Raw genomic sequence first — 25,656 nt, 5'->3', positions numbered from 1 at the left:
CTAAAGATCTACTAAGCCCTGTTATGATTATTTCAAATATTATTTAAATCAGACACTTACACTTAATGCATCATGGTGGTTTTTCTTACAATGACAAACAGCACCAAACTGAGACATGCACGTTACATATGAAAACAAGATATTAAAAGAAGCTTTATGGGTTTACATTTTCTCTTAAAAAATAGAACATTCAAAGTTGGTGTTTTGCACCTAAATGAGTTTTTTAATTTCTTCAAAGCAAAATTAATCTATTTAATAGACACTGTCTTTGTACTGACTATGGTGATGATGGTGATGATGAACATTTCATGAGGAATGATGGAAAGCTACAGCATTGGAGAGTGGATTGGGAAGAGATATGTTTCTATGAGGTTTCTGCTACTATTTCACAAGATTCACAAGCCCGGTACATGAAGCTGTCACACAGCTCAAGAAAACCTTGAGCAGCTTGAGATTCTCGAACTCCCTTGGATGAGGGCAATGACTGTGGGGATGCTGAGAGAGCATCAAGTACTGCAGCAGCTCCATTTTGCAAGAATAATCAAAAATTTAGGGAGAGGGATTTGAAGAAGAGTAGGGATAACAAACAGGCACTGTTAGCCAAGAGCACTTGGGATACAGGAGAACCAGATTCAGGTCTCTGCTCTGAATTAGAACAGGATGTTAACAAATCTGCTGGTGGGGAGGAGGATGTGTTTTAAAGTTCCCCGCTTCATCCGGAGGCAGAACAGAAACATTTGGGTAATGAGAAACTGCACACCTAGCTCTGCATCTGCACCAACAGCTTCATTTTCAAGAGTTCACAGCTCCCTCTAAATCTCATTAAGACCAGAGTTTAAATGCTAATTAGGGAGCATGTGCATATTAATTTTCTGCTTCCTTCTCTCCGAGAGTAATGGGAATGCTTTTAAATGCCTTTTGTTTGGTTTCTTATGGGCTTACTTGGTTTCTTAATATATTACAGGGCACTTCCTGCACTGCTTACAGAAGCAAATTTCCCACTGCTAGTGGGAGTTTTCCCCTAAGTAAGGTCAGCAGATTTGGTCCCAGGGGAGTGAACTGATCTTCAGGCTTAGCTACCCTGAAAATCTAGCAGAAAGCAAACCAGCTATCATTCTTTTTTAGAATTTGCTACCATATTGTGTCCTTCTCCAAGAATCATCATCCAAGACAAACAACTAGGAAACGTTTTGCTGCAATAATCCTTTCAATTAAGGCTCCCATTACAGTGAAACAGCTGCTCACTAGAATACATCTTTGTAATGGAACTATTTATTTCCCAGAAAACATTTCTTTAGTTAAGACAGATGCAATAAACCAGATCCACGGAAGTTGCAGAAATCAAAGCAGTGAGCAAAATATGACCAGCTAAATATCCTTGAACTCAAAAAGGGGTGCTGTCTATGAGGGCACAATTTATTCTTCTGTGTTGATAAAAAAGCCCACTCAATTTAAAGTATGTGTGGCATCTCACTCTCATCGTAATGTCAGTGAGCTACAACTGAAATAGCAGGATAAGCCCTCACACATACATCATTAGAAAGAAAAAAAGAAAACACTCCAAAACTTTTGTCCTCTGTCCGATCAGTGATGTTTGTGTGGGCATTTAAAAGCCCTTTGAAATGTCCCCATCATAAATGTCCATCATAAGATGGACAACCTCTTGCTCATTGTCAGCTAGGTGCTGCTCTTGGCATGTAAAGACAAATGAATCAGCATCTTGTTCCTGCCTCCTGCTGCACACGTACATCCTCTCCCCCCTTCCAGCCCTGAGCAGCCTGCTGAATGCTGTTTATTTATTTTACAAATAAGTCCAACTCACATTAACTGTCACTCAAATATAACCAGTAGTGACAAAGGCCATTATCATGAAAAATTTAATCCAAGCTTTGTGAGAGCTTGCAAATGAGCAGTTTTCTTGCTGAAATTTCAGTCCCTGTGATTGCAACTCCAGCTTGCATACATTTCAGAGAATGGAGATAGCAGAAGGAGGGGATATTCTTCTTCCACCTACCTATTGCCAATGATTTGAAAACTTTCCTTGCCAATTGTGCCTCTGTTGGTGACTGGTGCTGCAAAAACCAGGGAAATTAAGAGAAGCACCTTCCAGTCAGATGATGGATAGATGATAAGGCACCCCAGAGGCGCTAAGAACCAGGATTATCCCTACAGTTGGATTTGATGATCTTAAATGTCTGTTCAAACCTCAATGATTCCATGACAACAGCAGCTCCATATTCCTGTCTTCAGAAATGAGTTCCAAATCCAGCATTCACTCTTTGCCCATAAAGGCCTCAGGCTGCATGGAGTACTACATCTATACAAACTACACAGACATTTGTCCAGATGTGCTTGAAGATGCCAGGCCCTGTATCACTGCAGCACCAAATGATTTCTCAGAACAATCAGAAATACAACTGGTGAACAGTCAAGACTTTGCTACCTAGTTCTCCTTTAACTCCTAAATCCTTCGTCAATAAAACCAGTTCATAATCAGTGTTTATGCATCACACCCTCCTAGTTTCTTGTTCAGCCACTTAGCAAGGGTAGTTCTGTGCTCATGAAAGGAACAAAGCAGTTGGAGCACAGATCACTGCACCAGGTGACCAAGAAACAGACCTGTTAAATCATACAACTAACAAGGGGAAAGGAAGGTAGTTGATTTCAAGAGAAGGAAAAAAAATACAAAACTGCAGTATTCTTACAAAGAAGATTGTCTCTGAGGCTCACTATGACATGAAAGTACAGTGCTGATCTGCAAAGAATTAACACCAATCTAGATTTTCTGCTTGAGGCTTCCCAAATTCCTGGGGATGCAGATGCTGGATTCAAATCCATTGTAGACATGGGAGCATCCACAGGAAGTCAGGCTTAGCTATGAAATCTGATAAAAGAGGCCTAATATCTACCAATTACTGTGCTCTAAAGGCAGTATTATTTTCTGTCATAATAAGCTCCTGTCAAAGTACATACTTTTCCATGTGTGAGGATGAAATTCAGAGTAAAAGAAAATAAAATCCATGCTCAGCACTCAACTTGAGGGGCAAATCTCTTGCTGATGAGAACCTATTTAAAATAAGGTAGAATGAGAAGGGAAAATACAGAAGAAAAATAAATTACATAGGAATTTTAAACAAATAGTGTCTACCTCAGTGGACAAATTTCTGGTACTACCAGAGAGTAATTCATAGCAAGAAGTTGGTGCTGAGACACTGCAATGAGAAGTCAAGCTAATACCATCACCTGCCTTGCTGTCTAACACAGTCCAAGGCTCACTTCTTAATGCTTCTTCAGACATCATCTGGTGTGGTAGATTCAGGACATGACTCACTGTAGTGTGACTGCCTTCAAACAAGGCAAGAGATTTGGAGTGAATGGGAACAGCTGCACTGCTTTTAAAAAACTGCCATGATTTTATTGGCATTCCTCTCACCTACAGGTCAACCATAATAATAAAAACACATACCTAATAGTTTACTGGCTTTTGGTACCCTTCCTGTACAAAAGCATGATAAAATTTGGTTGTTTAACATACAGGAGTATTAGAGATGAGAACGGAGAGGCCCAAAATGTGTTTTACACTCTTCTTACTCTTTTATTTTCCAAACCCAAGCATAATCCTCTAAGACAACTCACAGTTTTTCTGATTGTTGAACTCTTAAAACAGTTTTGATGACCATAGTAATGCTCCAAAATCTTCTAACATTGTCAATCTCCTTAACCAAACCACCAGACAGTTTCAAGCCAGCAACTGTTAATTCAGCCTAATGCAAATAAACCCAATAACCCTCCCCAAACTACTCAACACATGGACAGAAAACCTCTACAAACCATCTGACTCTTACCATTTACATACAGGTTTTCTGGAGACATTGAGCAAGCAATTTGAGTAATGTGGGTTTAGAGGCATCAGTTGGGTTATTCGACTTCCCGTCATCACAGGATATATTCTGGTTCACAAAAGGATCATATTCCACTTTGAAATTACATGGGTCTTTAGGCTCACTTTGTTCATTAGAAGCCTGAAACCTAGAAAACTATCTATGGTCCACCATGCACCCACAGTTTCTAGAGGGCATCCTCATTTAACCCAAAAAGTCCTTCTTCTCCTCAAATCCAAATCCAAAGCAAAGATTTCCCTTTGCAGACTGAAAAAGTAGGAATCTCTTTTAAGATATGAGATGTGTTGTTCTTTCTCACTTGTGTACATTAGCATCTTTCTTTGAGTCACCACACAGTCCTTCTCGGGACTCAATCTGAATTGACCTTACCAAAGTATTATCTAGGTTGTTTAGCACAACCCCATTTTAGAACAGACATTTTCATTTAATCTCTTTTTTTTCCAGTAGCCTCAAGATATTTATTTATTCTTCTCTTACAAAAATATACCAAAATTTGAAAAAAAAAAGTTCACAGGAGTTCATATCACAGAAGTTCACATGCAGGAGCTTTTCCCCCTTTTTTCTGTATTTGAGCTAATATTTTCATTCTTCAATTTAGGGTATCACGCTCAGGTTTAGGAGGGAGATAATACAATCTTTAAAACATTTAAACTCCTTGGGTCTTACTTCTTCCTCACATAAAGTAGTTTTTCCAGCCCTTTTCCAAGGAAGTGCTTTAGCCTTTGTCTCTGTTTTTAGTAGTATTGCCCTGATTCAAAACTTAAATGCACAGCCCTATCTAAAATTTGGGGCATATCCAGATGATATTTAATTCCTACTTCATCCCTATTGTGAGCCATGCTTTTTATTATTTTATATTCATATGGATAAACACATTTTTATTCCTTGTTTCAATTTCCTTGGCAGAGTTTAACTCAGCTTGACTTCTGGCAAATTCTATTTCATCTGAGCACTTCTGAGCTCGAAGATTATTCCCCTTTTACTCATTCCTTGCAAACTCTGTTTATTCCTAATGTTGTTTGTGGGAGTTGTTATTCAGCAAGTTAGGTCTGGAGTTCACCTCTAAAAGCCACCCATGCTTGAGATGGGAGTTCTAGAAAGATTATTGCATTTTTTACTAGAAAATGTCACCACATCCAAATGCTTGAGCTCTTCAGTCACTATCCAGTTTCCCTAAACTTATGTTGCACTCCAGGTTAAGAAAACCTTAAAGATTATTTTCTGTTAATTTTGGATCATGAGAATAGTGATGACTAACTCTCTCTGACGTCCGTAGTCCCTCCAAACCCAATTTTAAAATAACACTGACTCTTCACAAGTCAGTAATTGTTTAAGAAGTTGTTTGCACTAGGGAAATATTTGGCTGTATGGTTATTAGGATCATTCATCCTCTAACTTATAGTAGACCATAAAAATTGCATGTTGATTTTCTCGTCTAGTATTATCTGAATCCGGCCAAGATCTTATCAACCTCCTACCTTCTTCCTGAAATGTAATTTTGACTTCTAAATGACTCTACTATAGATGCAGATTCAACAATACCCCTCCAGTTTCTCTCCAATCTGCTCACTGATTAACAGAGATAAAAAGCTCTGATGAGGTAGGGATAGGGATGAAGTAGGAATTTAAAAAGCTACATCACTGTAAACATTTTCAATTCCCTTTTATCTCTGTATCACACAACTTTTGACAGAGATCGATCAAGATGTCTCAGAATTGTCACAATGAAGCTTTGCTGTCCCAAGGGCTGGTCCATTCCTACTGCAGGGAAAACAGGGCAGGAGAAGGGTCCTGGCTTGGATAGAAGGTCATGCTTCCTTGCTGTGTGTAATGCACATAAAATTACCAAATTATCCCAATGAACCAAAAATAAAAAGCAGCTCTCATTAAAACAAACAAAAAGAAGCTAATACTTATCTAATCATTTACATACAAAACACACTAAAAAGAAAAAAGGCAATTTAAGTCAGAGAAATTCATGCTTCAGGACAAAGAGGAGAAAACAAATTCCTGAAGTCTGGCTGTCCCCGCACACTCAGCACCACCCTCTTTCCATCACAATCTGTGGCCTGACTAATCAGAATTAGGATTGCAGGACTACATGACGCACATTCAAACATATTCTACAGTCTAAGATGCTGCTATTTTTATATGATTTTGTAAAACACATTTTCATAATTTCATTATTTAACTCAATTTAAAAACATGACACAAGGTTTAAAATGAGTTTAAAATCCTTTCACAACCACAGTAAGCATACATTAGATCCCAAATTTGAGAACGTGAGCACATTCAGGAAAGTGCTTTTGTCAGTGCTCAACTTCACAGCTGGGTTCTAAACCACATCTTCTGCACTTGTCTCCCTCAAACTCATGGCAGAAATGTCTCACTCAAACTCACAGCAGAAATTTCTACTTACACTTCAGTGGTACTAGATAGGAGTACTGCTATCTCACAGCAAACTAATCTACCCCAGTCTACTATGCTGTTTCTAGATTACATTCCCATTTCTGCACTCTTTCACCTTCCAAATACAACAATAATAACACTTTTATTTTGCACATCCTTCCTGGAAAGAAAGAAAATTGACTAATTTTCAATTATTTTTAAAAAGAACAACAGAAAGGACAGCTGGAAAAGTAACCTTCAGAAGCTGTATAAATTAAAATTGATATTATTTAGGTGTTGCATGTAGCTTAATGAATAGGGGAGGAAAAAACACAGGAATGTTTTCAAACTTACTGCCAAGAACAAAAATTCCTTATCTGCACTTCTAAATGACTCCTCTATGTAATACATTTGAATTTACCTATATTTAGGGGTAAAAAGGAAGCTTGGTCTTTAGTCACTGCTGGAGTTAAATTGAACAATGCTAATTAAACTATGGCGTGTTCAGTCTGAAGCTGACTATCACCAGGGCAGGGGATAGGCTTGGGATTGACTTAAAACATTAAAATAACTGAAGAAATCACTTCCAGATCAATGAAAATTTCCTTTTTTTGCCCCTAAACCAACTGGCATTCAACAAATAAGGAGAAATATTGCTTTAAAATAAATTAAATAATACAAAATCTAATGCAACTATAAAAGTGCTCATTTCTGCAATGAAAACACTTTGTGATAGTGTCAGTCTTCCTTAAAATGGCTTCTTCTCGTATCATTTACAATCTCCACCACTATCCAAAAAAACCCCACACCAGTCTCATTCCAAACACCTTATTTCAAAAGCTTCTGAAGAATTTTTGCCCTCTGAAGACCCACTTCTTTTCCTCTACATTTGAATCTTTCCGAAGACTCGTGTCATTGATAACCACACCAAAAAAAAGTCCATACCAATTACTTAATTGCAAGTTAAAAAAATTTCTAGTTATTTTTCTCCTCCTGACTTCTGCATTCTTGTCCCAGCTCTGATGGCTTGGCTTTGCTTGCAAGTCTTCAATCAACACACTGCTGAGTTTCTGCCATACCTGGATCCAAAAACACTGCCAGCATTCATATAAAACATGATACTGAAAATGGGTGACCCATCGTCTGATCAACCACTTACTGTGAATCCCTGCTTACAGTCTATTCTGTGAAAGCCAAAACGTGAAACAGCTCAGGCACTGGAGTCTCCATTCTCAGAGCGGAATATCCCATTTGGGAACAGCATTACAAGGCAGCAAGAAAGGCACAAGTATTTATTATCACACACAGAAACTTAAGACTGATCCAAGATTCTTGTACCCAACACTGTCAGTCCAATGCTTCTTGCAAGTTCACTTTCACTTAGTTGACGGGGGTTCTAATTCATTTCCTAAGAAAATGTTTTGGTCCTAAATAGTGAGAAAGCACACAGTATCAGGAACAAAAAGGTTCACTGGCTCTTAAGAGGCAAGAGCACTTCTGAAGGTGGTTAATGTAAAGGTATTGCTTCGTTTTAACTCTTACATTGCTAAAACTTCCATGAACAAGTACTTCTTATTGGATTTGGCCCACCGATTATAAATAGCAGACTCCACTGTTCACTCCCAAGAGAATACCTTATAATGTTGGGAGTAGAGAAACCTAGTTGAGATGCAGTGTTTTGAGACAAAGAATGTTTACGTAACAGCCTGGCATGTCTCCAGAAGAAAACATGTGCCCAATCCAATAGAAATCCCATGTGTTATTGCTGAAAAGCATTTTCTAACTTATAAAAATATCTTCATACTGATGCTTTGGGCTAGTACAGAGAAACTCAGTGGTTTCAAAGACATCCCAAAGAGTTCTCCCACCCCTTTAATCAGCATTTCTATTATTGCCCAAAGTACTTTCTATTGATTACTTAAGGATAACAGGTAATAAATCATTTCCAAGAAAGGAACAAATCATCTTTGTGGTTACACAGGTAAAATATGGGTGAAACCCTTCTCAAAATCACATAAACCTAAATATAAATCAGCCAAAGAGTATTGTAAATCTACCAAAGAACAGGTCAAAACTCAAGTTGTACCCCTCAAACTTATGAAGATTTTTCATTGAAATGTTTTAAACATGGTTTAAAACACATCCCTTCTCAGTGCAACCAATTCATCATTTTAATTTATAATGAGATCAGAATGTGACAGGGTCTATGGTCTGTCAATGTCCAATGTCTGGCAGACATGACAGAAAACTGTTTTGAAGAACAAAAATGCATTGTACAGCTCATCAACACCATTAGAAATAAGTGAACAGGTACAGGTTCTGCCCCTCACAGGGGTGAACAGGGTTTCAATCATACACCTCAGACACACACAGTGCATCTGTTTTTTTGCTGCACTTTCAGATGGTGCAGCTGGGTGGGCAGTTATCCTCTATTTGAAGTAGTCTAACTATGATGCCTCAAATATAATATACTAATAGTAGGTGACATAAGCATTATGAGCAAATGAGTCATGAACTCCAACTGCTTGAACTAAAAGCATTTCCTTAGACAGATGCAGTAAAGACTTGTAAGTTAAGATGCACATTCGACTGAATTTCTATTCAAAGCAGGCAACAAAAACCATGCAAACAAGTTTATCCAAAATAAAAATTTGTATTTCCAACCTATCAACTCATTCTGTATGCAGATAATAAGGGAAAACAGATTTTGGTTTTAATTTTTGGGTTTAATTTTGGTTTTAAAGCCCTAAATTAGCTCCATTATTTGTGTTTTCCATCAAATCCTATTAATAATATTGTTGTGTTATGAAAATTATTAGAGCTGGCTTAAATAGAAAAGATTAAAAAGTTTACGAATCTTTTCCACAGCTTTGAAACAGAGAAGGACACATAAGATTGCAAACATCAACATTCCACAGTATCAGACATGACAGACTACTCCAATGCATGTGTTAGTGTACAGATTAGGATGTCGTATTTTTCACATGCTTCATTCCTTGTTGATAGAGCTTTAATTATAACATTTGCTACCAATAGGACATGGTTTTAACAGGTCTGATTAGAGAGAAATTCTGTTAAACTCTCAAAATTGGTGATTTGGTTTCTTTGGTTTGGGTTTTCAAGTTATTTTCAGGTGCTTTCTGCATACACATCTTGGGCAGCAGTTCATTCTGTAGCAACATTCAGGAAAGTTTGAAAAGCTAAAGCTGAAGCTTTGTCAGAGCAGGTTATTTAGTAATATAGAAAGTACTATTTTCTCTTACTAAAAACCCATTCAACTGTGATTTTTTCAGTGCAAGAGTTTACAATTAAGGGGTTAACCATCTTTTTTCTCTTTTGTAAGTATCACATAACAGTATTTGCTTCAGCTCCTTATTTTGTTCAGAAGTGTGAATACCTTGTAGTGCAGATGAGGTCTAAAATTATGCTTCTAATTTAAGATATTTGGACTCATTGAAGGCTTAAATGGTCAATTCTAGCTCTATCACTAGGACTCATCTTCTATTAAGTAAATATATAGGTTTACCCAATTCCTAAGTTGAACATCTAAATCAGATGTCTCAAGTCAGATGCTTAAAGTTAGTGTGAAACTCAAGAAAATGAGTGCAGATGAGTGTAAAAAGGTTGCTGGAAAAAAACAGATGGATTGGAGAATTGATGAGTGCACATAGATCACATATCAAATTCAATATAATGGTTGTGTACAACAAATTTTTTCCCATATTCACTCGGATCAATTCTCTCCTGAAAAAACTTCAGCTATATTTGGTGATCCAAATTTGTAACTGCAACTCTTCTGCATCTTACAATTCTGTGCAGATTATTGCAAACACTTTAATATCCGAAAAACAAATTCCACGGTTCCATTTCTTTACCATGGTTTCACCCACACTCAGAATAATACTCAACTAACAATTTTTTGGAATATAGTTCATCATTTTATCAATCTACACATTTTTAAAACATATTTTACTGATCTGAGTGCTGTGCCAAGTTCATTTTTCCAACAGAGATACAAATTTTGTCATCCTGAGCAGTATCTTAATTCAGAAGCAAACCCACTCTTTTTGCCATTAACATAAGCAGACTGAGCAAAACCTAGTCCATATGTGAAATTAACTGATTCTCTCCCTCATTTTTTTTTTCATTTACATCATGACTGGCTACAGAGTCTTATTAATCAGAAAATATGAAATTAAATAAAGGAAAATCAAACCTATCTAAATGTAAACTCACATCTCTTACAGGGAAAAAAAAGCCACGTAAAAAAGTTATTTAGTACTGTTAAATGAGCCATTGGCTCAAGACAGGACCGACATGTGTAGTCATGTTTTATCATTTCTATAAAAACCTCATATACAAGCCTTTATTAAGGATGAAGACAACTGCAGTAGATATTACAGACAAAGGAAAAAATATCATTAATACAAACAATCTCACAATCAAAGAAATTAGAAACTAGGCTGTTGCACAATTTACTGTGTATTTGTCATCTCCAGAGAAATAGGTAACAAATCAGTTCCTGATTTTAGAGATAATTCATATAGAAAAATTACTGCTGAAATCACAGGGCTTCACTACACAGGCAAAGAGGTAAATGCCTCAGAAACTGTTCCATTAGCAACCCTTAAAAAATTGGTCAAGTTTTAAGTTACTCCTCAAGACAAGAGATGTTGTTTGCAATTAATGTTTTTTACACAGTTGTCTCTGCCTCACTTTCAGGTATTAGTTTTAAGATGCTGACAGGTAAAATACCAACCTCTTTTCAAGTACAGGAGACAAATCCTTCAGTTAGAATTGAAACTAATACAGTTAGATTTGAAACTAAAGCAGAGACACAGACAGTGCCTTACATCTTCATGTTTAAGAATTAATATTACTTTATCTTAGTAATTAACCTTTTTAAGAAGATTAAATTTTTAAGGGGAAAGAAGGGAAAAAAAATTACTCATTAATCTTTAAACACCATCTGAACTATTTGAGTGATTATAATAGGTTTTCTCCAGTGTTTCTAACCTTTTAAGTTTCTGTCAAAATTTAAATTAATCTAGACTGACATCATCCATTTCAGATTAATTTCTAATTCTATATCCTGTAAAACCCTTAAGCTTGGTGGAGAGAAGTTTCCTAAGTTCAGTAACTGTAAAGTGCAATGTGACAAACTGGGAAAACAGATAGGAGCAAGAGATAGGAATGTTGGTCAGATTAGTGGAAAACTCGAAAGTTCAAAAGAATAAAAAAACTTAATCAAAAGAAGTAGAATTTCAGGAAAAAATATTATTTGAGTGATAGAAGTATTAGGGGAAAAAGTACAAGTAAAGTACGTAAAAACATACTGGGTTTGGTTTTTGGGGTTTTACTTGTTAAGTTTAATGTATTTATTTTTTGACTCTGATTTACAGGCGGTTTGGCTGGTTTTAGCAAAAGTATTTAAAGATTTCCCCTTTCTTTTCTATCTTCTGGACATTAAAAAAAAAACCCTCAATACTTTTTAGAAAGATACACATACACAATTTAGAAAGGTCACAGGGACAGAGGGCAAAATGGGTACACTCAGAAATACTAAATTTATATAAGAATTTAATTCAGACAAACACATCATGTAGCATGACATTCAGGAGAAGTGCAATGCAATATGATACACAATATGGGGAAACTATCCAAAGCCCTGAGAAAGCATTTTCCTACAAGGAGAGATTGCTACCATCAGTGATGCAAACTAGATGACTCTATCAAGTCACCAGGAATTAGTCCTAATCCAATAGACTTTCTTTGGCTCTAAAAGAAGAGAATTTGTATGTCTCTTTACTGTCACTCCTGGTGTCTAGAAAATTACTCTGTTTATCCTATCAATCACTTCTCCTGGCACACACAGAAGGGGCAGCAAAAGTAAAACACAAAACCAATTGGGTGATTTTGTATTATCTGAGAAGCTGCAACCAAATTCCCAGTGAGTGCTTCCCTGTCAGCTACCACCTTCAGCACTTTTAAGGGAAACTCTAACTCACAGCTGGACATTTACTGATGCCCCATGCTTACACTGTCCTTGTAATATTCCCCTGTAAAAATGACTGACAGCCTCACCAAGCATGGGATTTCCCACTTTTTATGCTTGCTTAATTTATTTTTCAGGTCTGTTTTTCCTCGTTCCTGGATACTTACACAGCCAACATAAACTAAGCCCACCCTACTGGTATGGATCTCCACCAAATGACAGGAACACCTGTCCTACAAAGACACGCTGGAAGAGCTGGAATTGCTCAGCCTGGAGAAGAGAGGGCTCCAGGGAGACCTCACTGCAGCCTCCCAGTACTTTAAGGGGGCTTATAAAAAGGAGGGATTATAAAAAGGAGGAACAGGGACTTTTTATGCAGACAGATAGTAATGGGACAACAGGCAATGGTTTTAAACTGAAAGAGGGCAGGTTTGGATTAGATGTTAGGAAATTCTTTACTCAGAAGAACACTGGAACAAGGTGTCCAGAGAAGTTGTGGATGCCCCATCCCTGGAAATGTTCAAGGCCAGCTTAGATAGGGCCCTGAGCAACCTGATCTAGGGAGTGGCATTCCTGCCCATGGAACCAGATGATCTTTAAGGTGCCTTCCAACCCTAAGCATTCTATGATTCTATACCAATCAAAGAGTTATAACTTAAAATATGTAAACAACTGTGCAAGCCTGTACAGAACCCCTTTCAGAAGCATTACATTCTTGCTGTAGACAAGGCAGAATGTCACACCTCTGTCTGTGATACATAAATGCTTGAATGCCTGATGTAGTTATTTGCCATCTCTAACAGCAAGCCCTTCAAGTTCTTTTTACTAAGGCAGTGGTACAATGCCAGGATGACAGTTGTTTAAATAAGTACCTAAAATACAATTGAATGAAAAATTTGACATCAAATTTGATTCTCATAATTAAAGACAAATCCAGACCTGGGGAACAATCTATGATAGAACAGTTTTGGGAGGGTTTTGAAAGCTCATTTTTCATCCAGACCATGTCAGTATTCCAGAGGAAATGCTGCCATAAAAACGAATGCCCAGTAGTGCTATCAGACAGCCCTGATGCAATTTGGGGCAAGCATGGTTGGAAGTCCTTCAGCACTGAAGCCAGCATATTGTGAAACTACAGCATGAGGGAATGTACAGTATGTACTACAAGTTAGATCACTTAATGAGGGGGAAGTGCTCAGGACTTCACCTTCTACTACACCAAAGCTTTTGCAAGTACTCTGTCCATCACAGACTCTGAAGAATGAAGCAATGAACTTCTCACCTTGCATCGTTGCTTTTGTGGGTTCTGAAAACAGAGGAATGAGCAGGAGGTAGATGAGGTAGACAAAGGAGAGCCCATTGTAACGGAAAGCACAGGCTGCAACGAGAGAAAAGAAAAACAACACATTACTTAATCAGCCTGACAAAATCAAATTCAATGGTACAAAGCATTTCCACTTGAGTTTATGATTTACCTTGTCAACTTTTGACCACTTATTTAAACCACTTTTACACAAATATTCAACTTTATGCTTAAAGTAAATCTTAGACTCACAGACTGGGTCAAGTTGGGAAGGACCACACTGAGTCATCTGGCTCAATCTCCCTGCTCAAGCAGGATCATCCCACAGCACATTGCACAGGATTGCATCAAGATGGTTCTTAAATATCCCCAGTGAGGGAGACTTGTACCAATGAAGTCTTCTCAGATAAATCCAAAACAACTTGGTTTTGGAAGACAGATACATATTTAGTCCTGCCAGAAACATGTATTCCAAAAGAAAAGAAGTTTCTCCAGACACCACTTTCTGAAAGTTCATGGAGACAATAGTGGGAATGAGCTAATAAGTTATGCAGTAATCCATCCTCATCCTCACCACATTTGTCCACTTTAACTATAAATACAAAACTACAAGGTCTCTCTATTAGCAAATCCATACAATAGCTACGACTTCTGCTTCCCAAATTAGCTAATGTTTTGAAAAACTGATTTGATTTCCTTAATAGCCTTGATAGAAAACTCTGGATATACACTCTGTATCTGCAGCTTGGCCAAGAAGAGGGTGAAATTTATGGGTGCCCAGCAAGAAGGAAGGATAAGAAGCATCTATGCTCTGTTTCTGAATTGATATGATTCCTCCATCAGCCTTCCAAAAATCTGTCAAAGACTACAAAAACCACCAAAGCTTGATAGAGGGTTTTCCTGAGCGAAATCCAGAATCCTTAAGAGCAGCTTGTCATTCTCCTGTAAGAATTGTTCTTGTCATTTACTAAACTTTTCTTATAGCCACAGCCTTTAAAGGCCAACTGAAGACTTACACCTACACTTGTAACTATAAAAAACCTGCAAGACAGAGTAAATAGGACCTATCCCATGGGGAATTCTGCAAGCAATTATCAGAGCTCTAAAGTCAGTGTACTTGAGGAGTCAGCCCTGCTATTATGCACCTACTCTCAGGGTGCTCTACAGAGGAGCACAGGATGTACAACGGCCATTAGTGGCCTTCTTGGAAAGAATGGCAAAGAGGACACTCCTAATATCAGGACAAATCCATAAATCAACTTTTTGGGGTTATGGGGTTTTTTTCAAGTTTAATTTGGGGTGGGAACAAGTTCTTTGGCATTCATATGAAGAGGTACGATAGTGGTTTAAGGCTGTTCTACAGCCTGAAGGCTTTTCCATTTCAATGGGAAGGACCAATGTGCTCAGTCATTCTGGTAGCAGAATAATAGCATTAGCAGATAATACTATTATTCAGTTATTTTGGGGATTGTGTCAACTAGATTTTAATCGTGTTAAACAGCTTACTTACAGTGCAGTATTATGCTCATTTTCTTCTTTCTTGAGGACTGAGCTTGCTGCACTTCCTGTAGAGCACCCAGCACTCAGCTTCCCAGTATGAAGACAGAAAACAGCAACTGTGTGCTTTAGATGGCCTCCTTCATTAGCTGGAAGTCACTGAATATCTTGCTAACAAGTCTATGTCAAATATTTAGAACCTCTATTTATATCAAAGCCTCCTCCAGCAAACTTGACTAGACATTGCCTGGAAAACCTCTATTTATTTAAGCAGTTGCAAGAGCACTAGAAATAGGTTTCTCAGAATTATGAATTAAACCGTCCAAAACCTAGCTGCAACATTTTATTATTCCCTACTGCAACTACTACAGTATTTTTATTTTGTGTTTATCTCCACTCACCTAGTATATGTTTCTGGAGAGATGAGTGCCTTATGAAGCTAACATGCAAAAGTAAATGACTGAATATAATTTCAGCAAGATAAAAGTTTAGGAAACAGCAGCTGCACTGATTTCACATATATGCACTACTCTACATCATTATTTGTCAAACATACATATTCCTCAGTTCTGACACTCAAAACTATCTAGAACAAGTTGCACAGCATAAAATCAGCTTGTTTGTTACTGATGCAACAACAAAAGATGATCCAAAAAAGCAAATGAACCCATCATCTGCACTCCCTCTGGTATTCATAAAGGTCTCTTTCTGCAAAAGAAGCTGTACACAAATGTCCATAACAATGGAAAGTCCCATTTAAGATCAATGGAATTCCATCAACAGAAAAAGCACCTATAAAGATGAGTTTCTTGGCAAACCATGTGGTATAGAAATTTCTGGGTATTTTGGATACATTAGTCAGTTTGCAGTATCAAAATTCATTTAATTTTAGCATTTTAGGCTTGTTACCTCTTCTCAAAATTTTCTAATCGATTAGCAAAATTAATTTCAGAGGAATTATTCTGGAACTATATTTACCTCAAAATTTACTGGTTTCTATTCCTAGAGCTGTGTACTCAAAAGCTTTTTTTTTTTCTCTACTGCTACATAAACTGAACTATTAACAGAAATTACATCTCCATTCAAACCTTCCCTTATGTATTTATTCATATAAAGCATACAGAATACCCTTTAGTTTCTCAGTTTCAAAAGGATGGCCTTGTCTAAAGCAAACACTGAACAAAAGGGCTTCAACTGGAAAATACACCATACATGCAAAGTCTATACACATTTTCTGCTCTTCAGGCTTCTTTTTAAACCTCATGTCTCACCATGTTTTCTAACAGTCTCTATTAAGAAAACTCCAGAAATGTGATTTTTACCTCTGAAGTTCTGCTGTTGTTCACAGTCCAATGATAGCAATAATACACAATTGGGAAAAGACATAGAAAGCAGAGCTATTAATACACAGCATTAGAAGCAAATTAGCTTTTATTTTGTATCACTTGAAGTACTTTAAAGCACCTTCCCTCAGACAGCAAGAAAAGAGCACTTCATGACATGTAAGACTGATTCTCCATTCATAAGTGATTATTTTAAATATTTCCGTTTGAATGTCTCAAGCATAAAAGGAGTTGTGCAAACCTTTAATAATTTTTATCTTTCACAGCAGTGGCCTGATCGATTTCCAGATAAAAAAGTTAATTCATTCTTAAGACAGATATGTACACTATGTGCCATACAAAATTAAAAAGGAATCTTAAAAAAAACCCCAGAAAATCAGATATCATGTGACATTATGTAACCTTGTCCTTCTAGATTTTATTTTTCATTGTTTTATCCTAGCCAGAGTAGAAGGCCTTTGAAGAAACCTAATACTGCTTCAGAGACACATCAAGTTTCTACATGTAATATTTCTAACAGTTGTTACATATTATTATTTCATATTTATACCAACAGTTTTCTTTCCTCCATTTAAAGAGAATAATTTGTATAGAATCAGTGATTTACTTGTTAAATAAAAAATACTGGAAAGCAAAGTGAGGGGCAATAAAGAAATCTGCAATAAGCTTAAATTTGGAAAGAAGATGGAAAAAACCAGCCTCATAAAAGATGTGTTTAGTTTTATTCTACAAAAATTTTAAGAGTATTTAATTCAGAAGTGGAAACTACATGTTCAAAAAACCAGCCTTCTAGAGTGCAGGCATAGTACCAAAAGGCTACTGACTCCTCATTTGTAAGCTAGAATTCTGTCAAAAGCCACGACAACAGAAAACAAGAAGGAAGGTGAAGACAGAATTAGCCATCCACTCACTATTTCTGAATTTATTTTAGTAAAAAGGCACCATCATTAATGTTAACAGAATAATGTATTGCTTGTTATACCCTTTTCTGTTCAAGAACTATGTAAAAACATCTTTTCCACATATTTCACATATTTCTACAGTAGGTTTGAGAATATTACATATCCTTCTTAGTGTTATCCTATCCAGACTCTTGTGTGCTTTAGCATGAGAAGGAATTAATTCAGCCAACTACGCTGAAGTAATGTGTCTTCTACTTTCAGCAGGATATTGCATGGTGTTTGCATCCTGTTTTAACAACTTTACAGCTGCAGGATTATTAAGAAAGCTATGCAGTGATATTCTTTAAAATTGGTACCTTTAGATTAAAATTTGGTCTAACTTTCATGCTTATGTTTCTGGAAAACAAACAAACAAACAAACAAACAAAAAAACAAAACAAAAAAAAAGCAAAAAAAAACACAAACAAAAAAAACCAAAAAAAACAAAAACAAAACAAAAAAAAAAAACAAACCCAAAAACATTCAGTGAAAATTTTAATTGGAAAAAGTGCTGCTGAAAAAAATGTCTAACCCTGAACAGGCAAGGGTTGTTGGCTGAAAGACAGAGGTGATGTTGCTCACTCATTCTTATACCCAGCTGATCTGAAATAAACCTCTGAGAGCAAGAGACCAAAACACAGAAGGGAAAAGAAATCAGCAGCTGAATGATCTTTGAAACTTCTCAGTCTGCAGGAGGGCCAAGTATCCAACTCTCAAAGCCAGGAGAACTCAGCACCAGATTCCTGCCTGTAATGCTGTAATTTTTCCTAATTATCCCATTGTTAATATCAGTTATATCCTCAGTACTCTGAAAAAAAAAACAATTACCACACAATCAGCTGACTAAAACAGGCTTCAGATGACAGCCTTTGCTACTAGGTACAACAGGAATGAGACACTGGTACACACCCCAGATGAAAAGCTTCTGCTACAAAAGCTCAGCCTAAGAAGTTAAGTGCTGGGGGAAAAGAAAAAAAAAAAAAAAAGAAAAGAAAAAAAATCTATCTCCTCCTCCAAACCAAGGTGTTCTACATGACAATCCATGACTCTGTGTCATGAACAGTCCACTCTTCCAGGAAGATGTACAGTCAAGGTTCCTCTTATCAATAAGGCACTGTCCCAATGTCACGATTCTTTAGGCCTTTCCCCTCGTGCTGTCCTCCAGTAAGACATTTATCAGCCAGTTCCCACATTCTTTGGAATATTCAAAAATGGGGAAGTTTGGGGGGCTTTTTGTTTCTTGGTTAGGTTTTTTTACCTCTATTCATCTCACTGGACACCAAGAGCTGCATGACCAAGGCAAGTAGGTCCAGCATTAGACCATATGGACTCAGCCTTCTGTCAGAGGCTGAAATGTTATAATTTATGCCTTAAACATCTTCATAAAGGACTTTTGCCTATTATAGCAAAACTGTACAAAAGCTGCAGAGAAAACCATAAAAACCCTGAATGGAGCCCTACACTGTTCCTTGAAGAACTATATGAACTATACAAGAGCTTGGTAATGTAAGTAAATGTTAAAAGAGGTAAGGCAATTTAAATTCTACAGAATAAGAACTACTGAAAATAAATCACTTTTTTCAAGGAAAGAGTTTAAAAAAATTCAAAATAAACCAACAACAACAACAAATAAAACCAACCTCCCATTAGCCAGCCAGATAAGTATTTCTAACAATGTGATACAGAGCAGAGAGTTCAAGACTGGTGAGAAAAGTCTGGTTTACTTCTGTTCTGCATAAACCCTTTATGTTTAAAGCTCTTTAATTTCTAGGAACACTCTCTCTTGATATCAGCCACCAAATGTGAGAAGAAATGGAACCAGAATTTCTTCTCCTTTTCCTAAAGATTCATTCATGCAGCACTCTTTAACCAAAACTCACAAACGTGCATCGTAGCAATATAGTTTAACTGCCCTCCAGTATTTCCTTACAATTCCTGATGTCTCTGCCTCCAGAGGCAGGGGTGTCCTTGAGAAGAAAGCCTGCCTAATCTCACATTCAAACAAAGACCCAGAAGGCTGTACACCACTTGCTCTGCTATCTATGAGCACTGTTTTACAAACTAATGTAGTAAAAAGTTAAGCTCATTCACTGCTGGCAGGAAAAAGTGACCCAGTATTAAATACCTACAGAGCTGAATCTCCCAGAAAGATGATGGACCAGTTGTTCTCATCTCCACTATAATTTCATGAGCCAACAACTGTTGAGGTACAAAGGGGGAGGCAACCTCACATCCCCTTTTCAAGTCAAGAGTCACAAGTGCAAATCTTGTTTCTGAGGATTTCTCACTTTTACCTGACATAGCCATTACTAACCAAATGCAGTAGAAATAAAAAAACCAAGAAGATTAAAAATTAAGTTCATTTGATCAGAAATATGCATTACCATTTCTGAAAAAGAGAGGCTTCTTCTATAAATTGCTATTTTTTATAACTTCTAGCACTTTATGTTTCTAAATTTCTGTTTCAGAAATACAAAATTTGTTGCACAAATTTTGCCTACAAGATTCTTTACAATAACAATTGAAAAACTGCCACACATTGAAAAATTATTTATGCTGTGAACAACCTACTTTAAGGAATAAAGTTGTGATAGTGACCGAAAATATTCCTCTTCCCAAACTATATCTCTTAATATCAAGTGTCTCATAGGGGTAGTGCCCAGGGATCTTTAGCTCACAGATGTGACCTTTATTTTTACTTACTGAAATTCAGAAGAAAGGGCTGAGTCCTGGCATAGCTTTGGTCTCACTTCTGAGTAATTGCACTTAAAATAACACTTGGGACAGATAAGATTGGAATTATGCACTGCTATGCAAGACAGTTAAGTGAAGTGCATGTAATCTTGCCATCCCTTTAGAGCAAAATAATGGTCATAGCCTCTGGTGTGCAATGCAGAACCACACAGAACAGTGTCTGCTCAGAACAAGTTCCCTCTTGCATCAGCCAATACTCCCTCCACATCCAACAGCTCTGCTGATAACCCTGTGCTAACACACACCACTCCCCACCCTGCTCCTGAGCCAGCATTTCAACACAGGGATGCTCTGTGCACTACACCCAGAGAGAAAACTTTTCTCTTCTGGAAAAAAAATCCAAAAACATGAATGCTTTGATAAAAAGATAAATAGGATGCTTTTAGTCCATGTCAGCACTTCTACAATCACATTTTTTCACCAGTCAGCATTCATAAGGAGAGATAACTGCTGGACAGTGAACACTTTTCAAAGGGCTTGGGGATTTATTTTTCCTTTCATTTTTCTTGCCTTTCCTCTATTTCTCTGAGCAGCAGTTTTAGTAAGCTCTCTCTCCATCAGAAACCATCTGGAACAGATTTTATCTTTGTGGCAAATATTGTCTAGGAATCAAGTGCAGAAGGAGGAGAAGACAAAACACCTTGTTTGCCTCCTTCTTTCAGCTCTTAGGAACAGGAGCTATGCTTCCCAGCTGTATTTGACAGAAAATTAACAAAAGACCTCAAGTGTAACCATACCACAATCATCACCTCACTTAGAATGTATTTTAAAGGTGTATCTGCTTTCACAAGCAAATCCATGTCAATACACTTTATTGACATGACTAAGTATACAAATATTTCCGAATTAAAAAACATGATGGACACCATTATCCATAATTTTTCCCATTAGAAAGATCAGCTTCACTTTATAACTAATTTCAATTTCAGTGCCAACTGAAACTAAGTTCATTTATTGGTCTGGGAAGAGGAAAGAGATGTCTTCTTGCTCCTCCACTGAGCTGGCTGTCGGTGGAAGGGACACTGTCTGCATTCTCACCCTTGCTTCAGCAACAGCTCTTCTATCTCCAAGCTCCTCTCTCTAGGAAAGTAACTGGGAGCTAACGAAATAACTCTGCTCCTCACTCATTTTCACAGGATGAGAAAAGCATGTTCCTGTTTCCTCGGACATCTGGAGACAGTAGTCTGGTTCTGCTGTTACAGTTGCATAACCCTGTCAAGACTCAGACTAAAAATAACAGCAAACTCAGAACACAGATGACAATCAAATGTCACGCAGTGCTACTGCTAAACACAACATCAGCCAGGGACAGATGTGGAGACAGTTGGGTGACAGAGAGACCTCCATGAGCAGAAAGGAACAGAGACCTTCATTTACGGCTGCTAAGAAGCTACAGACACCCAGAACAGCTACCCAGTCAGATGTTTCCAGCAACTAGAAGTGCGAATTTCAGCATGTGTTACCATTTCCCCACCACCATTCACACTCATCGTCTTTTAAAACACATAAATCACCATAAGTCAATTGACATAACATGCAGAAAGAACCAAGTAATTTTTTTCGCCAGCTGTTGCTTACCCTGACATCAGTCCCAAAAAACCCTGAGTCAGATGAATGACAAGTTAAAAAACTAACCCAGATAAACACCTCTGAGGAATATAAACATGATTAAACATCAGAGAGGTGTTAACACTGAAAAATATGAGTGTCATTAGTGAAGTTACAAATATGAATGCAGAGTTTGAAACTCTGCCATTATTTATTCCAGTAGAGGAAAGGATAGATAAACTTCCTTTCTTGGTCCATCACTGAAAAAAAAGGACCCGGAGGACTGCAACTGCAAGCTATAAATTGGAATGATGAAGGAGCATTTCAGACAGTGCTACAAAGCCACAGTGTTTACCAAAGGAAACAGAATTTTTAAAAATAGGTAACTCCAGGATATCATCAAGTGCATAAATCAGGTACAAGCTCCTCATTCTTGCAATGTCCCTACTCCAAACTGATGTGATTGTACAAAATACTAAATCCATTTTTGTTTGAAAAATTGTGCATTCCTCTCTCTTGAAAATACACTAGGTAACTTTCTTTTCTTGCAAAGAAGTGTCAATCTACTACAGGAATCTACTTAGGAATGCCAGGAATTGTCTTGCAAACTATTTCTTATAACTCGGAACTAGGAAAGGATCCTGAAGGACTCAAAGAATCACAGGACCCAAGGAGATATTAGGAAGCTGTTTATAATCTGCAAATGTGATTTGATCATTAAGATTGCCTTTTCTGGAGAAGTAGTACTTAAACCCATATGACTCCCAATGAAATTCCACATGCATATGACCATAGTCTCTGCAAGAGGGTTTTACTGGGACAGATACATCTTACTGGGAATTTCAAATGCCACACTTATCTAGTATTGAGTGAAAAACATAATTCAGAAATCCTCCCATTGGAACAGAACCATGGTCTTGTCCAGTTTACACACAGCAAGGTAATAGTAATTTTATTGTAATTACTCCATATAGTAATTTAAGAAAAAAAATCTTAATTTTGCATTTCTTTCAAGTAGGAACATTCCCCAAAAGGCACAGAGCCCATTTGCATCTGTTTCTACACATGTCACTCAAGAAACTTCCCCTACACTCAAGGAGTTGCAATCTGTGGCACTCCCTTCAGGCTCTTGAACTTGTGGGGAGGCCTTCTTCCATGTATCGATTTTCTTTTGTACAGCTTCTGTAGCAATGTTTTCTTCCCCTGGAATATGTTTTGAAGAAACTCCCCCAGACTTTTGATAAGCTCTCAGCCAAATTTTAAGAGCAAGACTGGAAATTCAAAATGATTTAATACCTCTTTCATGTTTATAAAACAAACCATTGTGTCCTTGTCCAAGAATATTTGAATGTGGGAAGTTAAGAAGTTTAACTTGAAGAAAACTTCCCACGCAGTTAGTAATTCTAATCTGTTTACATCTAGGCTCAATATAAAGTCTGACTATGTATTACTTTAGAGTCAAGCCACTGTCCTGAAGACACCAAATAATATTATGCAGCATCCCACCAGAATAAAAGTAAAACTGTCACATCCCACGATGGAAATCAGGGTCCTGAGTTCACCACTACAGAACTTCTAGAGCTCTCAACTTAGCCAATGGCAAAATAAAGGATTTTTTGTTGCAGGGGAAGACAGAGAACAAAAACTTGTCATTATTAGGCATGTTCTGAACACAAGGAGATGGGTACAATAAAGTTAAGGGTCTCAACATGAACCTTCATTCAAAAATGCAATACTGTACTTATCTCACTTAATGAAAACCAAAATAAAACAAAAACAAAAACAAAGCAAACAAAAAACCCAGCATCTGTTTAATTGAGCAAGATCTCAGATTTGGAAAAATGAGCCTACTGAGTCCACCAAGAATCTCAGAAGATCTGTTCTTGAGGAAGAGCCAAAGTATACATCCTGGAGGATTAAAACTAAGTGAAGAGCACATCAAATTTGATTTAAACATATCCTGAAAATTTAAGAAAGATACAAACATCAAGCTTTCTTTCAAGCAAAAAAAAAGAAAAAAATTGTTTTTCTTCACAATCTCTGAAGGGCAGCCAATGATCCCTTACAGACAAGAGTTCTACACACATTGAAGATAACAGCAGTAAAGACTTACATAATCCTTGTGACTTTATTTATGAGCACTTCCATTAGCAGAAATTTTTATCTGGTTAACAAAGTATTTTTGTCAGTAAACTGACAAAAAATTTGTACCAACTAAGAACACAAGCATGGATTTCAAAATGGTCTTTGTGAGCAAACTGACCGGAATTAGTCTTGGATGAAGTTTATAGCTCCAGAAAATAAATGTGCCAGAATAAGTAGAATGCTGGGGTTTGTTCAAACACATGATTCTCTTCATCAGCAGTTAGACCAATGTACAACAGCCAGTCATTTTGTCAGGAGTACTCTTATTTGTCATGCTTGAAAAATAACTAACTTCATCCCTTGCCACATGGTCTTAAGTGATGGAAGTAGGAAGAAGAAAGAAAAACAGACGCCACTTACAAGCTTGAGAGATACCTAACTCAGTAATGATGTTCTGTTAATGTGTTATTGGAAAGTTAATTTACCACAGAGGCAAGAGAAAGTTCTAAAAGTAGGAGTAATAACAATAATAATTATAAAAAGAATTTATGGAAATAAATTTGTTGTTTGTTTTTTTTAAAAAAAACAAGTAAAATGAAAACTATTTTTCAGTTTGAAATCACGGGACAATAATGCTGGAAATGTGAACTTTTTCCTGCTTTATCCATTCATATAAGATTCCCTCCTCTCTCACAATTAGCTATCCATTTATAAAGTACTTCAGTGTGGCATTATAGTTAATTTTGAATATTCAGTGTTCCTACATAATTTTCTTGCTTTTGGTCACTAAAAAATTTTGAGAACTTCATTTTTTTTTCAATCTAAAACTTCCAAGTTATTCCATTATAGCTACCAGAAAACACACCCTCTATAAACAAACAAACAATTGCCAAGACTGCCTTTGCAGCTCTTTGATCAGAATAATTTGCATATTAGCAGCTAAATCCCCACCATCATCTCAACCAGTAGCATAAATAAGTTAGGACCCTGTTACTAACATATGCTAAAGCAAGCTGGAGTTAAGTGTGATTACATAACAAGGAACAGACAGTGAGCATGACCAGAAGCATTTGTCCTTCATTTAGGGCATCGTGGTCTGCTCGTAAAAACATTGCTCCTCAATAAAAAATAGAGTGCAGCTTCATAGTGCCCAGACTACCCAAGCACATTTCAGAGCAGACAACTTCAGCGCATAAGACTACTCAGAGTGGAAAAAAGCTCAGTATCCTTACCTAGTTTATACAGGTAAGAAACCAAACCAGAGAAAATCACTTGACTTTATCACGTTGACATGACAGCCCTGCAGCAAAGTGACCCCCAAATTCCCAAACCTAAACCTGCAGTTCCAAGAAAACAACCACTCCACAAAAATTTATTACTGCCTCTCATCCTAAGTGGTGCTAGATGTACATACAAGCAAGACTTTACTCTGAAATTAATAATTTTTTTTATTCACAAGAAACAAAAAACCCCAAATGGCAGAATTGCTCCCCTAATCATATTCACATTGTTTTTCTGGTAGTTTTCCCCATACTATTTGTGTCACTTTCTGTTTGAAAACATCATAGAATGAGTCAAAAGTTCTAACTCCATTTGTCACAATATACTGTGCTGAGCACAGCAGCATCTAAACACCTTTCATGAAAAAATGAACATGTGCTAAATACAACCACACTTTTTGAGAAAATGGAAGTAGTAAAGGGATAAGGAGTAGTTCAAGGATGCAGCCCCAGCACAGGAGGTCAAAATTGTTTCTCCCCTCCAAGATGACAGTCTTAATGCTCCTTACCTGCCTCCAAATGTGTTCATTAGCAGCTTTACACAGGATTTTAAAGGGGGATGGCCCTGTAGTCACAGATCCTTTCATGTGAATGGAAAAAAAATTGTGAGAACATATTTA

General features: G+C 37.1%; 1 protein-coding gene across 2 annotated transcripts in view; it reads right to left on the bottom strand.

Annotated features, from left to right (window-relative positions):
- The window catches only part of PIEZO2 (piezo type mechanosensitive ion channel component 2), a 292,042-nt gene that overhangs the window by 227,570 nt on the left and 38,816 nt on the right, over positions 1 to 25,656 (bottom strand). For both annotated transcript variants that reach the window (XM_069004418.1, XM_069004417.1), the window contains exon 2: positions 13,568 to 13,663. In XM_069004418.1, coding sequence (XP_068860519.1) covers positions 13,568 to 13,663 — 96 coding nt within the window. The remainder of the gene's footprint in view (positions 1 to 13,567; positions 13,664 to 25,656) is intronic.

The sequence above is a fragment of the Aphelocoma coerulescens genome, chromosome 2, assembly GCF_041296385.1.
Source record: "Aphelocoma coerulescens isolate FSJ_1873_10779 chromosome 2, UR_Acoe_1.0, whole genome shotgun sequence".
Lineage (NCBI taxonomy): Eukaryota > Metazoa > Chordata > Aves > Passeriformes > Corvidae > Aphelocoma > Aphelocoma coerulescens.
Note: the sequence above shows the minus strand (reverse complement) of the source record. Positions and strands in the feature narration are given on the sequence as shown.